The sequence below is a fragment of the Saimiri boliviensis genome, chromosome 15 (assembly GCF_048565385.1).
Source record: "Saimiri boliviensis isolate mSaiBol1 chromosome 15, mSaiBol1.pri, whole genome shotgun sequence".
NCBI lineage: Eukaryota > Metazoa > Chordata > Mammalia > Primates > Cebidae > Saimiri > Saimiri boliviensis.
The window spans coordinates 32,566,246-32,579,477 of NC_133463.1; the positions used below are offsets into that span (position 1 = coordinate 32,566,246).

General features: G+C 35.7%; 1 protein-coding gene across 3 annotated transcripts in view; it reads left to right on the forward strand.

Moving 5' to 3' along the window:
* RAD54B (RAD54 homolog B) overlaps positions 1–12,859 on the forward strand; it is a 113,379-nt gene extending 100,520 nt beyond the window's left edge. For 2 of the 3 annotated variants that reach the window (XM_074386852.1, XM_074386853.1), the window contains 4 exons: positions 5,146–5,407; positions 6,901–6,967; positions 7,156–7,353; positions 12,422–12,690. In XM_074386852.1, the coding sequence (XP_074242953.1) occupies positions 5,146–5,407; positions 6,901–6,967; positions 7,156–7,353; positions 12,422–12,639 (745 nt within the window). In that variant the 3' untranslated portion in view covers positions 12,640–12,690. Of the gene's footprint in view, positions 1–5,145; positions 5,408–6,900; positions 6,968–7,155; positions 7,354–12,421 lie in introns of all 3 variants that reach the window. The other variant, XM_003938759.3, reaches the window with a different exon arrangement.
* The last annotated feature ends 373 nt before the right edge of the window (positions 12,860–13,232 follow it).

Genomic DNA, 13,232 nt, shown 5'->3' on the forward strand with positions numbered 1-13,232 from the left:
CTTACCTTCGCTTCTCTTTCTTCTGGCCAACTTTTTCTCTTTGTTAAGTCTCAGCAGACCAAGTGCAGTCACTTATACTTATAATCCCAGAGCTTTGTGTGGCTAAGGTGGGAGGATTGCTTGAGGCCAGGCATTGGAGTCCAGCCTAGGTTACAGAGTGAGACCCCTTTTCTGCAACAACAAAAGACTTAGCTCACATGCTTTCTCCTCTCTTGGATTGAGTTTGATTCCCCTCCTCTGTACTCTCATAACATCTGTACCAATGGAGTGCTTCTCACATGTTTTATTAGATAATATTTGGTGTGTTCAAAAGGGCATGTGAGATGTATATATGCAGATTGTGACCCAGTTTGAGTACAAGCATGCAAATTTTCACTTCAGCTTCTGTTTATATCTTACTCTTATCTTCTTACTATTTTTTTTAACTGGATCTTTTTTTTCTCTCTTCTCTGAAGGGTGGGCAAGATAGGTGGTTGTTATTGGACAAAGGATAATGAGTGAAAAGAGTTTCAGGGGAAATGAGAAGAGATGCAGTTTGAATATAGGTGTGAGAATTTATCTTTGAAGATGTCATAGGGAAAAGTTTCCCTCTTGTGGCAAGAAAGAAGAAAGGAATGAAGAAAAATATAATGATTAAGAAAAATAAAAATATTTGGGGATTGAAGTTGGGGTGGTCTTTTTCTTTTCCTTGAGACAGGGTCTCGCTCTGGGGCACAGGCTGCAGTGTAGTGGTGCGATCTCGGCCCACTGCAGCCTTGACCTCCTGGGCCCAAGTGATCTCCCCATTTCAGCTTCCCAAGTAGCTGGGATTACAGGATGTGCCATCATGCCCTGCTAATTTTTGTGTTTTTGTAGAGATGGGGTTTCACCATGTTGCCCAAGCTGGTCTCTTAACTCCTGAGCTCAAGCCATCTGCCCACCTCAGCCTCCCAAAGTGTTGGGATTATAGGTGTGATGGTCATTTTGACTGCTTGTGGGTCCCTAAGAAACCTAAACACTGCCATGTTTCATTGAAGGAGAAGCTACACTTTCATAAGTGGCACAGGCTGGGTCTTTGTTCTGTTGCTTCACATTATCTGAAGAGATGACCTTTTCTTTAAAAAAAATTGTGGTAAAATACACATAACATAGAGTTACCATCTTAACCGTTTTTGTGTGTATAATTCTGTCGTGTTAAGTACATTCACATCCTGGTGCAATCAATGTTCAGAACTCTTTGCATCTTATAAACAAAACTGAAATGCTGTATCTATTAAATACCAGCTCCTTACTTTCCCCTCCCCTAGCACCTGGACTACCCTTCTACTCTCTGTCTCTGACTATTCTAGATACCTCATATAAGTGGAATCACATAGTTTTTTTCTTTATGATACTGACCGATTTCATTTAACATCATGTCTTCCAGGTTTATCCATCTTGTAGCATGTGTCAGAATTTCCTTTTTTAAGGCTAAACAATATTCCATTGTATGTATATACACATTTTGTTTATCCAGTCATCTATTGATGAACTCTTAGGTTGCTTCCGCCTTTTGGCTCTTATGAGTAATGTTGCTGTGAACATGGGTGTACAAATAACTTTTCAAAACCCTGCTATAAATTCTTTTGGATATAAATCCAGAAGTGGAATTATTGGGTCATATAGTAATTCTATTTTTAATATTTTGAAGTACTGCCACACTGTTTTTCACAGTGGACTGCACCATTTTCATTTCGACCAACAGTGTATAAGGGTTCAAATTTCTCTATATCCTTCCCAACTTTGTTGTTTTCTATTTTTTGGATAATAGTCATCCTAGTGGGTGGGAGGTGGTATATCATTGTAGTTTTGATTTGCATTTCTCTAATGATTAGTGATATTGAGCACCTTTTAATGTGCTCTTTGGCCGTTTACAGTTTGTCCCCCCATCTTATCCTTGGGAGTACATTCCAAGACCCCGAGTGGATGCCTGAAACCACAGATAGTACCAAACCCTATATGGATTATTTTTTCTTATACATACATACCAGTAATAAAGTTTACTGTATAAATTAGGCACAGTAAGAGATTAACAACAATAATAATAAAATAGGACAATCATAACAGTATAGTATAGTGAAAGTTATGTGAATGTGCATTCTCTCTCTCTCTCTGAAAATCTCTTACTGTGTGTAATGTTTTATTTTGTTTTGTTTTTTCTGTGTGTAACATTTTTGAACGAAGGTTGACCATAGGTAACTGAAACAGTGGAAAGCAGATCTGCAGATAATGGGGTACCACTGTGGTCTCTAAGTGTCTCTATATTTTCTTTGTCTCTCCTCTGTGAGACCTCTGTCTTCCTGCTACAGTTTGAACTGATCTCTAATCTTGCTGCATAGCGGTCACCCTGGGACTTTTAAAAAGCCATCCCCTAGTGAAAAAAAAAAAATAAGAAAATTGCTAGGTACAGTCCGAAAAAAGTGAGAAAAAAAGAAAAAAATAAGGAAAAAAAAAAAGCCATTGCCTATGCATTAGTCTGTTTTCACACTGCTATAAAGGAATACCTGACATTGGGTAATTTATAAAGGAAAGAAGTTTTAATCGACTCACAGTTCCACTTGGCTGGGAGGCCTCACGAAACTGTAATCATCGCAGAAGACAAAGGGGAAGCAAAGACCTTTCACAGGGCGGTAGGAAAGAGCGAGCTAGCAAGAGCAGGAAAAACTGCCTTATAAAACCATCAGATATAGTGAGAGCTCCTTTGCTTCATGAGAACAGCATGTGGGAAACCACCCCCATGATCCAGTCACCTCGAACGTGGTCCCTCCTTGAACACGTGGGGATTATGGAGATTACAATTTGAGATGAGATTTGGGTGGGAACACAGAGCCAAACCATATTAACTTATAAATTTGTTTTTCTTCTCTTCTGTGTTAGATTTTCTGTCTTCTGAATATCACATTTTGTTGGAGCACATCTCATAGTAGTTTCCTAAGAAAGAAAGATGGGAGATTAATCTTTTTTGACTTCTTGGGGATCTGAAACTGTCTTTATTCTACCCTACCACTTGACTGACAACTTCTCTGGTTATAAACTTCTAGATCAAAACAGTATTCCCCTAAAATTTTGAAGACATTGCTTTATATGTTGTCTTCAAGTTTTTAGAGTTGCTTTTGAGAAGTCTGATGATTTTCAAATTTCCATTCATTTGCATGTAACCTATTTTTTCTTCATCAAAACTTGAGCCACTTTAATTCATTCTTCCTCCTTTGAGTTATAATCTTGATATGCCTTAATATGAGTTCTTATTTTATTCATTGAGCTGGCAACCTTTTAGTAGGTCCTTTTTATCTGAAGGTTCCATGTCTGGTAAATATCCTTTCTCTCTCTTACAAAAATTTCTTGTTTTCTTTGGAATTCTTGTGAGATGTTGAACCTCATGAATTGATTCTCTGATTCTCTCCTATTGGTCATCATTATTTCTTCTTCTTCTTCTTCTTCTTCTTCTTCTTCTTTCTTCTTTCTTCTTTCTTCTTTCTTTCTTCTTTCTTTCTTCTTTCTTTCTTCTCTTTCTTTCTTTTTTTTCAACAGAGTTTTCTTCCTGTTGACCAGGCTGGAGTGCAGTGGCACAATCTCAGCTCATCACAACCTTCGCCTCTTGGGTTTAAGCGATTCTTCTGCCTCAGCCTCTGGAGTAGCTCGGATTACAGGCATGTGCCACCACACCTGGCTAATTTTGTGTAATTAGTAAAGACAGAGTTTCTCCATGCTGGTCAGATTGGTCTTGAACTCCTGACTTCAGGTGCTCTGCCCACCTCGGCCTCCCAAAGTGCTAGGCTACAGGCATGAGCCATCGCACCCAGCTCATTTTTTCTTCTTAATATATTTCCTGACAATCTCTATTGTTACTATCTTCTAGCTTTCCTGTTAAAGCTTTACTTTGTCTATCATTTTAAATTTCTAAGATATTTTTCTAATTCTTGATTGTTCCTTTTGAAAAATTGCATTCTCTTCCACTGAATAATAGCTCGTTTGAGGCCATTAATTATTTTCTGAAAGTTGTCTTCTGTTTTTTTAATTGCTCTGTTTAATTCATGTTTCTTTCTTGTTTATTTTAAGTTTTCCTTCTCATGTTGAGGCTCACTTCAAATAGCTGGTGTTCCTTGGTGTCCACAGTTAAGAGTGAAGCAGTAAACCATTAATTGAAGACTGTATACATAGGCAGGGCTCATTGACTGGTAACCATCATTGGGTAATTGGGTGGCAAGGTGGCTTTTTAATTTGAGGACTCCCTATCTGTGGATCTTTTCTGTGGAACCCTTTAAGTCTTTCCATAGATGAATCCTTTCGTAATATCTTCCTTGGGCTGGCATGTGGGGTGCTGGGCTGCTGTTGTTCTGGTAGTTGGCAGGCAAAGGGGAGAGAGATCTTATTTGGTATCTAGACTTTCATTAACAATTTTTTTTAAGACAGGGTCTTGCTGTATTGTCCAGGCTGGACTGAAACTCCTGGATTTAAACGATCTTCCTGTTGCAGCCTCCTGATGAGCAGGTGCTAAAGCTATATGCTACTACATTGGCTCTTCTGCCTTCTACAGTCAGTTCCCTGGTCTAAGTTTCTTTGGTTTATTTTCTCCAGAGAATAAATATTTTATTTGAGAAAGAAAAGTCTGCTGATCACATGGGAGCAGGGCCTGGGTTCTATGTACCAGTGTTGTAATAGCTTCAGTCTAAACTCCTTCCTTCTGAGGTACCTTAGCAAGATTCTGTGATGCAAATGAACTTTCATTTGTTTCTTATTGGAATTTCCCTTTTTGGGCACCTAGGTGTCACTTTTTGTATACTCCTAAGCAGGTGACTACTTCACTATGCTTTCTGTTTCCAGATATCTTCAGAGTTAGTGTTTCTGTTCATTTTTGTATTTTGCTTATTCTCTTGATATTTTTAGAGTGACCTCAGAGAGATGAAGAAGGCAGAAAAGTCTTTGCTTCACTATCTTAAAACCGGAAGTTTAGATATTGACTTTAAAATGGAATATGTAGAAATACCTGTGTTTTAATTGTACAAGGTCATTGTTGCATACTCTCTAAATGTCACTGATAATATTATTGTGGTATTTTCTTTCAACTGTGACAATCTAAAGCTGTCTTTAAATTATATCTAAAGAATCTTTATTTTTGATTGACAGGGTGGTGTTGGTATCCAACTATACACAAACCTTGAACATTTTACAAGAAGTATGTAAGCGTCATGGATATGCTTATACAAGACTTGATGGACAAACACCAATCTCTCAAAGGCAGCAGATTGTTGATGGCTTTAATAGTCAACACTCTTCTGTTTTTATTTTTTTGTTAAGTTCAAAAGCTGGTGGTGTAGGACTTAACCTTATTGGAGGATCTCACTTAATTCTTTATGATATTGATTGGAATCCAGCCACTGATATTCAGGTAGGAATATTTATGCATTAAATAGATATTATTGAATGCCTGGGAATGCAGTGCCTATTGAGGATACAAAATGATGATGATAGATAATAACCACTGCATAAAGAGCCCTTATTTTGCATGAAGCACTCTGCTAAGTGCTTTTCATCTATTTAATATTCCTAACAAGCCTACAAGGGTGGATATTAATAGTCCCATTTTACAGATGAAAATATGAAAGCTTGTTCTAGATCCCACAGCTTGTAAGATGCAGAGCCAGGATTCAGACCTAAACCTGTATGTCTCCAGGTTCTAGTTTACTGCAGACTTAGGCCTTTAGGATGTTCATGACCATCAGGTGAAGACAATAAAGTGTTGTGGATGCTGTGATTAGTGTTTATGCAGGCTACAGTAAGGGTATAAAAAATAACATATTTAGGAAAATACTTGAGAAGCCTTTGGTTTTCTTTAGAATACCATCCATCCTTTTGTATCTTGAGTTTTCTATCTGTAGGTTTGCACCTCAGTTATGTGCATTAGGGGATCCCAAGACAACCCTCAGGTTTAATGGTTCACTAGAAGGACTCAACAGAATTGGAAAAAGAAGCAATACTCACAGTTACGTTGCATTATAGTAAAAGATACTCAAATCAGTAAGGACAATGTGCTGGGTTCAGGGCAGAGTCCAAGAGAGACCAGGCACAAGCTTCCAGTTGTCCTCTCCCAGTGGAGTTTTATAGACAACACTGAATTCTCTCAGCATTGGTGAGTGACAATGCATATGGAATATTGTCAACCAGGGAAGTTCACCCAAGTCTTGGTGTCCAGAATTTTTCTTTGGGGTCAGTCCTGTAGGTATGCATGACTGATCTTAGTTACTCAGTCTTCAGCCTTCCAGAAATCAAACCACATGGCCCAAGGCCCCACCATATCACATTGTTAGCATTAACTCTCTGGTCTGGCCCAAGGCTTCTGGTAAACAGACACTCATATCAGGCAGGACATTCCAGGAGCCTAAAGATGATCTCTTAGAGGTAGGTTGAAGACCAGATTCTTGTTTGAAATGTGCAGGGTTTGAACATTAACACTTTACTGCACAGCATCATTGATAAATCTTTAAACCGCAAGGATCCACCTAGAGCCTTAGCTGATTACATGTATCCTAGGTACTTTTCAGGGGCAAATCTTTAGCTATTTGGACTGAGAGTGAACCTCCATGCCCATGCTACACTTGGTTCTTTGTGTCTTGCTGTCCATACTCGCTGTACCATTGATGAAGATACATCCTCTCACTGTTGAATGATACCCCTGTAGTTATTTTACCATATTGAGTGTTCACTCAACCCTTTCTTTCTGCCAAGAAAAAGATATGCAGTAGGACATGCTTGGCGCACCTGTAACCCTATATATGTAAAATATAGAATTTCTAATTTTAAAACATATTTCTGCAAATTGCATATGTGGAAAGGGCCATCAGTTTCTACTGTACTCTCAGAATTCTCACTTATTTTCTATAGGCAATGTCCAGAGTATGGAGAGATGGTCAGAAACATCCTGTACATATTTACAGACTCCTAACCACAGGTAACAACCCTTCAGTATGACCAAAAATGTATACCCTTTGAATAATTAAAATTATTTTTTGTTAGTCTGTGCTTCAGTGTCAGGAATATATTGTTATTTTGTTAACTAGTATGTTAATAAACATTTTACCCAACAAAAATAGTGAACATAAAGATCTGAAGGAAATCTAATGAATATTTTCTCTTTAGGTACAATAGAAGAAAAGATCTATCAAAGGCAGATCAGTAAGCAAGGTCTTTGTGGGGCAGTTGTCGACCTCACTAAGACATCTGAACATATTCAGTTTTCACTAGAAGAACTTAAAAATTTGTTCACATTGCATGAAAGTTCACCTTGTGTTACTCACGACCTGCTTGACTGTGAGTGTACAGGAGAAGTTCATACAGGTTAGTTGTATTTTAATTCTGTTATTATGTAGTGAAGTTAATTTACCTCTCTTTAGCAGTTGAAAATACTTAAAGAATAACTTTATAATATTTACCAGTTGCATATGTTAGTTTCATTTTTTCTTAGCTCATAGGGCAGCTGCCAGATAGAGATATTTGAGAAAATATTCAATAGAATCTATTCTCTCAATTTTAGCTTTTTATTTCTGAATCACTTGTGAAAAATTGAACTTATTTAGGAAAATCTTTCAATTCCTCGTGTAACAGCTTTGGAGATAGGAAAAAAGAATTTTTTTTTTTTTTTTTTTTTTTTTTTGGTGACAGGGTCTGGCTCTGTTACTGCCCCACCCAGGCTGGAGTGCAATGATGCAATCATGGTTCACTGCAACCACCGTCTCCTGGGTTCAAGTGATCTTCCAGCTTCAGCCTTCTGAGTAGCTGGGACGAATGGTGCGCACCACCACACCTGGCTAATTTTTGTTTTTTTGTAGAGATGAGATTTCTCCATGTTGCCCACACTGGTCTGGAACTCCTGGGCTCAAGCGATCTGCTCACCTTGGCCTCCCAACTGCTGGGATTACAAGTGTGAGCCACCGCGTCCAGCCAGAAAAATAGTTTTAATTCCTGTTTCTCTTTCACAAAAAGCATACACTTGACAGAATAATCCTGTTTATGTTGTACAGAATTTATTCACAATGGGGTCATATTTTCTGAGGCACTCAGAAGCATGGGTCACCATAATTTCTCAATACTTGATGTAACTGCTAGTGCTGCTTAAGCAAAGCTGAAAATTCACTCTCTAGAGTAGACTCTATTCAAAAAGGAACTAGATCAGGAGTAGGACTTGAGCAAGCAATGTCTAGTAGTTGAAAGTTACTTGATAAAGTATATTAAGGTAGGTTGAAGAAGTTAGACTATATAAGACTGACATGGAACAATTTAGATTAAACACACAATATGTTTTCTATAAATGTTATATGTCATATAATAAATATGCACAATAATATATAATTATAACTATATAATATTTATAGTGGTTAAACTATGTATATATTTTTATTTTTTAGTGGGTAGAATTTAAACTTCAGAGGAATGTTTTCAGATTTTCTCTCTCTTCATAGCCATTTTGGTAATTAAAAAATTAATTAACACTTGATTCTATTAAATTATTTTCTATTTTAATAATTTCTCTTCTCCTTTTTCCTTATATTTACTCTAATGTTATTTTTCTAATATTTAAGCTTAATACTTAGCGTGATGATTTTTCAGTCTTCTTTTCAAAGAAGTGGATATTTAAGACCATATATTTTCCTCTAAGCTGCCCATAATTTTGATATACAGTCTTTATTCAGTTCTAAATATTTGTTTTTCATTATGATGTCCTCTTTGACTCATGAGTTATTTAAAAATATGTTTTAAAATGTATTTTAGTTTTTGTTACTGAATTCTGGCTAATGCTCTGTAGTCAAATCTACATAATATGGATTCTTCGTTAATTATAGAGACTTGGGGTATGGTTTAGTATGTAGTCATTTTTTGTAAGTGTTTCTTTTGTGCATGGAAATTAGGTATATCCTCTTAATTGCCTAGGGTAGAATTCTGTCATATTAGCCAGATTTTGTTATGTAATCAATTTTTTCTTATTTTATAGATTTCAAAATTTACTAATTTAACTTTTGAATTGGTAATATATGACTCAATTGTTTAAAAATATAAAATGTACATGGTGAAAACTCTTCCTCCCATTCTACCTTTATCTGCCTAATTTCTGGCCGTCTACATCAAAAGAAACCACCACTATTAGTTTTTTATGTATCCTTCCAGATTTTTATGTATGCATATGTAAGCAACTCTAGATATTTATTCTTGCCCAGTTTTTCTCCCAATAAATGATAGCATAGTATGTGTATATTTCTTTACCTTTTTCACTCAACAGCATATCTTGAGAGATCTTTCCCTATCATTACAGTTTCCTCATTCTTTTTCTTTGTCAACTGTATGATCTTCCAGTGTATAGATATATCATAATTTGTTTATCTATTCCCCACTGTATTAGTCTGTTTTCACACTGCTGATGAAGACATACCTGAGACTGGGCAATTTACAAAAGAGGGAGGTTTAATTGGCCTCAAAGTTCCACATAGCTTGGTAGGCCTCACAATCATGGTGAAAGGCAAGGAGGAGCAAGTCACATCTTACATGGATGGTGGCAGGCAAAAAGAACTTGTGCAGGGCAGCTCCCATTTTTAAAACCATCAGATCTTGTGAGACCCATTCGCTATCATGAGACCAGCCCAGGAAGGACTTGCCCCCATGATTCAATCATTTCCCAACAGTTCCCTCCCACGACATGTGGGAATTATGGGAGCTACAAGGTGAGATTTGGGTGGGGACACAGAGCCGAACCGTATCATCCACAGGTGTACAATTAGGTTTTTTCCAGTAAGTATGTATTTTATTCATATATTCTTTTAAATATCTTCAAGTATACCTATAAGGTAAATTTTTAGTATTGCTGGGTCAGAGAATATGTGCATTGGCAATTCTGATAGATGTTGCCAAAATGCCCTTTGTTGGATGTTGTGTCAATTTATATACCTCCAGAAATATACTAGAATGCCTATTTTCCCATAGCCTTACTCATTTAGTGGATTACCAAATGTTTGTATTTTTGCCAATTGGATAGTAAGAAAATAATATATTGGTATAGTTTTAATTTGCTATTCTCTTCTTACGAATGAGGTTGAGCATTTTCCTAAGTTTAAGAACTGTAGTTCCTTTATGTGAACCATCTCTTTATATTGTTTGACCATATAAAAGATTAACAACCTAATTTTTTGTTAGATGTATCTATTATTCGAAGAAATATGTTAAAATATGAAACTATGATAGTGGATTAGGCAAAATTATTATTTTATCATTTTCTGCTTCATGTATTTTATATCTTTCTTGTGAATTTTTTTTTCATTATGGTTTCTCTGTTTTATTGTTAGGTAGTGATTGCCTTATCTCTAATGTCTTTTGCTTTCATTTTTCTTAAGTTAACATATTACACTAGCTTTCTTATTGTTAGGGTTTGTCTGATGTACCTTTTCCCATCCATTTACCTTAAATCTCTCTGTGTTCTTATGTTTTAGGTATCTCTTGTCAGCAGCATAAAGCTGGATTTTATTTTTTGTCCAGTCTGATATTTTGTTTTAGTGAGAACATTTAGTTTGTTTGCATTTTAAGTTATCGATATATTTTTATTCATTTCTACTGTCTTTTCATTTTTTTGTTGTTTTTAACAAGAACTTAATACTGGCTAACTCTTAGTTAGCCAGAGATTTTTTGGTCACTACTTTGCAGGTATTATTCTATTGTCTTTTAATTTTTTTTTTCTTTTTCTTTTTCTTTTTTCTTTTCTTTTCTTTTTTTTAAATTTATCTGTCTTTTAATTTTTGAAGCAATCTTGTCATCTCTTTTCTTAAAACTTCAGTGATTATGAACACTGATAGGAATTTGATGATATTAAGGAATGACTTGAGGCTTTTCTTTTAGGTGTTATAAAATTTCAAAGAAGGCTTTATCTTTTAGAAATGTAGAATAAAATATTTATAAGTGAAATGACACATGCTATATATTTATTATATTTATTTGAAATTTCCCATAATTAAAAGGTTAAAAAAAAAAAAAACTCCAATAGCTTCCTATTGTTCTTAGGATAGATACCAAAATCTTTAAATTGGTAAATTAGTCAGGGTAGGCTAAATACTGTCACAAGAAATTTTAAAAGCACAATGGTCTAACAATAGAAATATATTTCTCATGTGTGTAACCGTGTAACAGGTCATTGTGGGCATTTAGTGGACAGCATTTCATAAGGTAATTTCATGATCCAGGCTTCTTCTACTTGGAGCTCCTCCATCCCTTTGGACCATAGAGTCCTCTGCTGGGTTCCCCTACATCTGTTGGCCAGCAGTGAGAGAAGAGATAATGTAGAAAGTTGTTCAGTTTGAAGGATGTTTATAGTTCAGACCTGGAAGTGACATAGCTGCATTCCACAGACCAGACTCAGTGGCAATATCTAACCATAAGGGAGGCTGGGAAAGGTGACTAAGTGCCATGGAGGAAAGAGAAATGGATTTAGTGAATAACGAGCTGGCCTCTGCCATTATGTTTTGTATAATCCAGCCCTTGAATACTTGCTTCACCTTACATTACTCAACTGCACTTGCATTATTCTTTGCCTTTACTCCATAGGCTCTAATGCATAGGCAGCCATCAATTGCTCAACTATGCCAGTATCCCTTCCTTTTCATAACTTTTTAATGTGCTTATGGTGGATGCTTTATCTCTCTTCCCCATCTAGTTCTTTCCTCCTCATCTTCAGATCTTAATAGAACAGTTCCTCATTGAATCCTTCACTTACCTTCCAGACCAAGTCAACTTCTCTTGTCCTGTGTAAGATAGTCTCCTGTATCTTTCCTTGATAACCCTTACCTTTGCAATTCAGCTCCGCAGTCCCTTATCTTCAATTCTGAAATCTAGAAAGCTTAAAAGGTTTTTTTTCTTCGTAATTTTGCAACAAAATTATTTGTGGCAAAATCTTACTTAAACTGATAGGAGTTTATCAATAGTCTTTATTTAACCCATTTTGTAAGACTGTTTATGACTTACTACAGAATGTTAATGAGTTTCATTATGGAATGCTGACCCAGATTATTTGAATTATATTCTGAATTTGGAAACATATTTCGCCCTATCATAGGCTTTAGGAAAGGGTTTTGAACTTGTAATACACTTTTTGGATGATTGTTTATTTAATGTATATCTCTCCCACTGGACTGTAAGGTTCTTGAAGTCAGAGACCATGCCTGTGTTTCTTCACCATTTTGCCTTTAGTGTTTAAATCAGCACATAGAAATAATTTATAAACATTTGTAAAAAGAATGAATTTGTTTTAACTTGAACCATGGTGATCAAATGTAATAAATTGTATCAATTCATTGTCATAAAACAAAAATGTATTGTATTTAGTAGGATATTGGCTTGCCTAAGAATTTTTTCATTGTTTTACTTATTGCAGGTGATTCGTTGGAAAAATTCATTGTCTCTAGAGACTGTCAGCTTGATCCACATCATCAGAAATCTAACTCCCCGAAACTTCTTTCTATGTCCCAGCTGAAGCAATGGAAACATTTTTCTGGAGACCATTCAAATCTTACAGATCCTTTTCTTGAAAGAATAACAGAAAATGTGTCATTCATTTTTCAGAATATAACCACTCAAGCTACTGCCACATAATGAACGATTACTTCATAACATTTTCTTGCTCTTCTTTTAAAAATTAATATGGTAATTAAATGTACTTTTTGAAAATTAATAGAATTATTTAAATTACAATGTATTTTGCAAAATACATCATAGTTTTGATACAGTAGTCAAAATTGAGTGGTTTAATTTTTTGTAAATATTGTTAAATACTGAAATGAAAAATTAAAGATGTGCTTCTATCATCATATAATTGTTAATAATTCCTTGAGTAGTGCACTTTTATTAAGTATCTGCTGAGAAATTTTTATAAGGAGGAGCAAAGAAATATGAAAAGGTAAAATTCTTAGTCTCTGTCTTTGGGAACACTAATCCGATTAGAAATATTAGACAGATGTTTGAAACAACTGAAAACTTGGTAAGTTTAAAATGTAGCTTAAAGGAGAAAGAGAATGAGAGGCTATGATTGCAAATGCTAAAGATGTTGGATATAATAGTTGCCGCAGGGCAGTTTGAGTGAGAAAAGTCAGTAGGTTGGTGCAGGAGATGAAAGATTTGGGAACACTTTAGAGCACTAGTTCCTAGTTTGGGAGCTCAGACTTATGCAGTCTATAAAGCCATGTCCA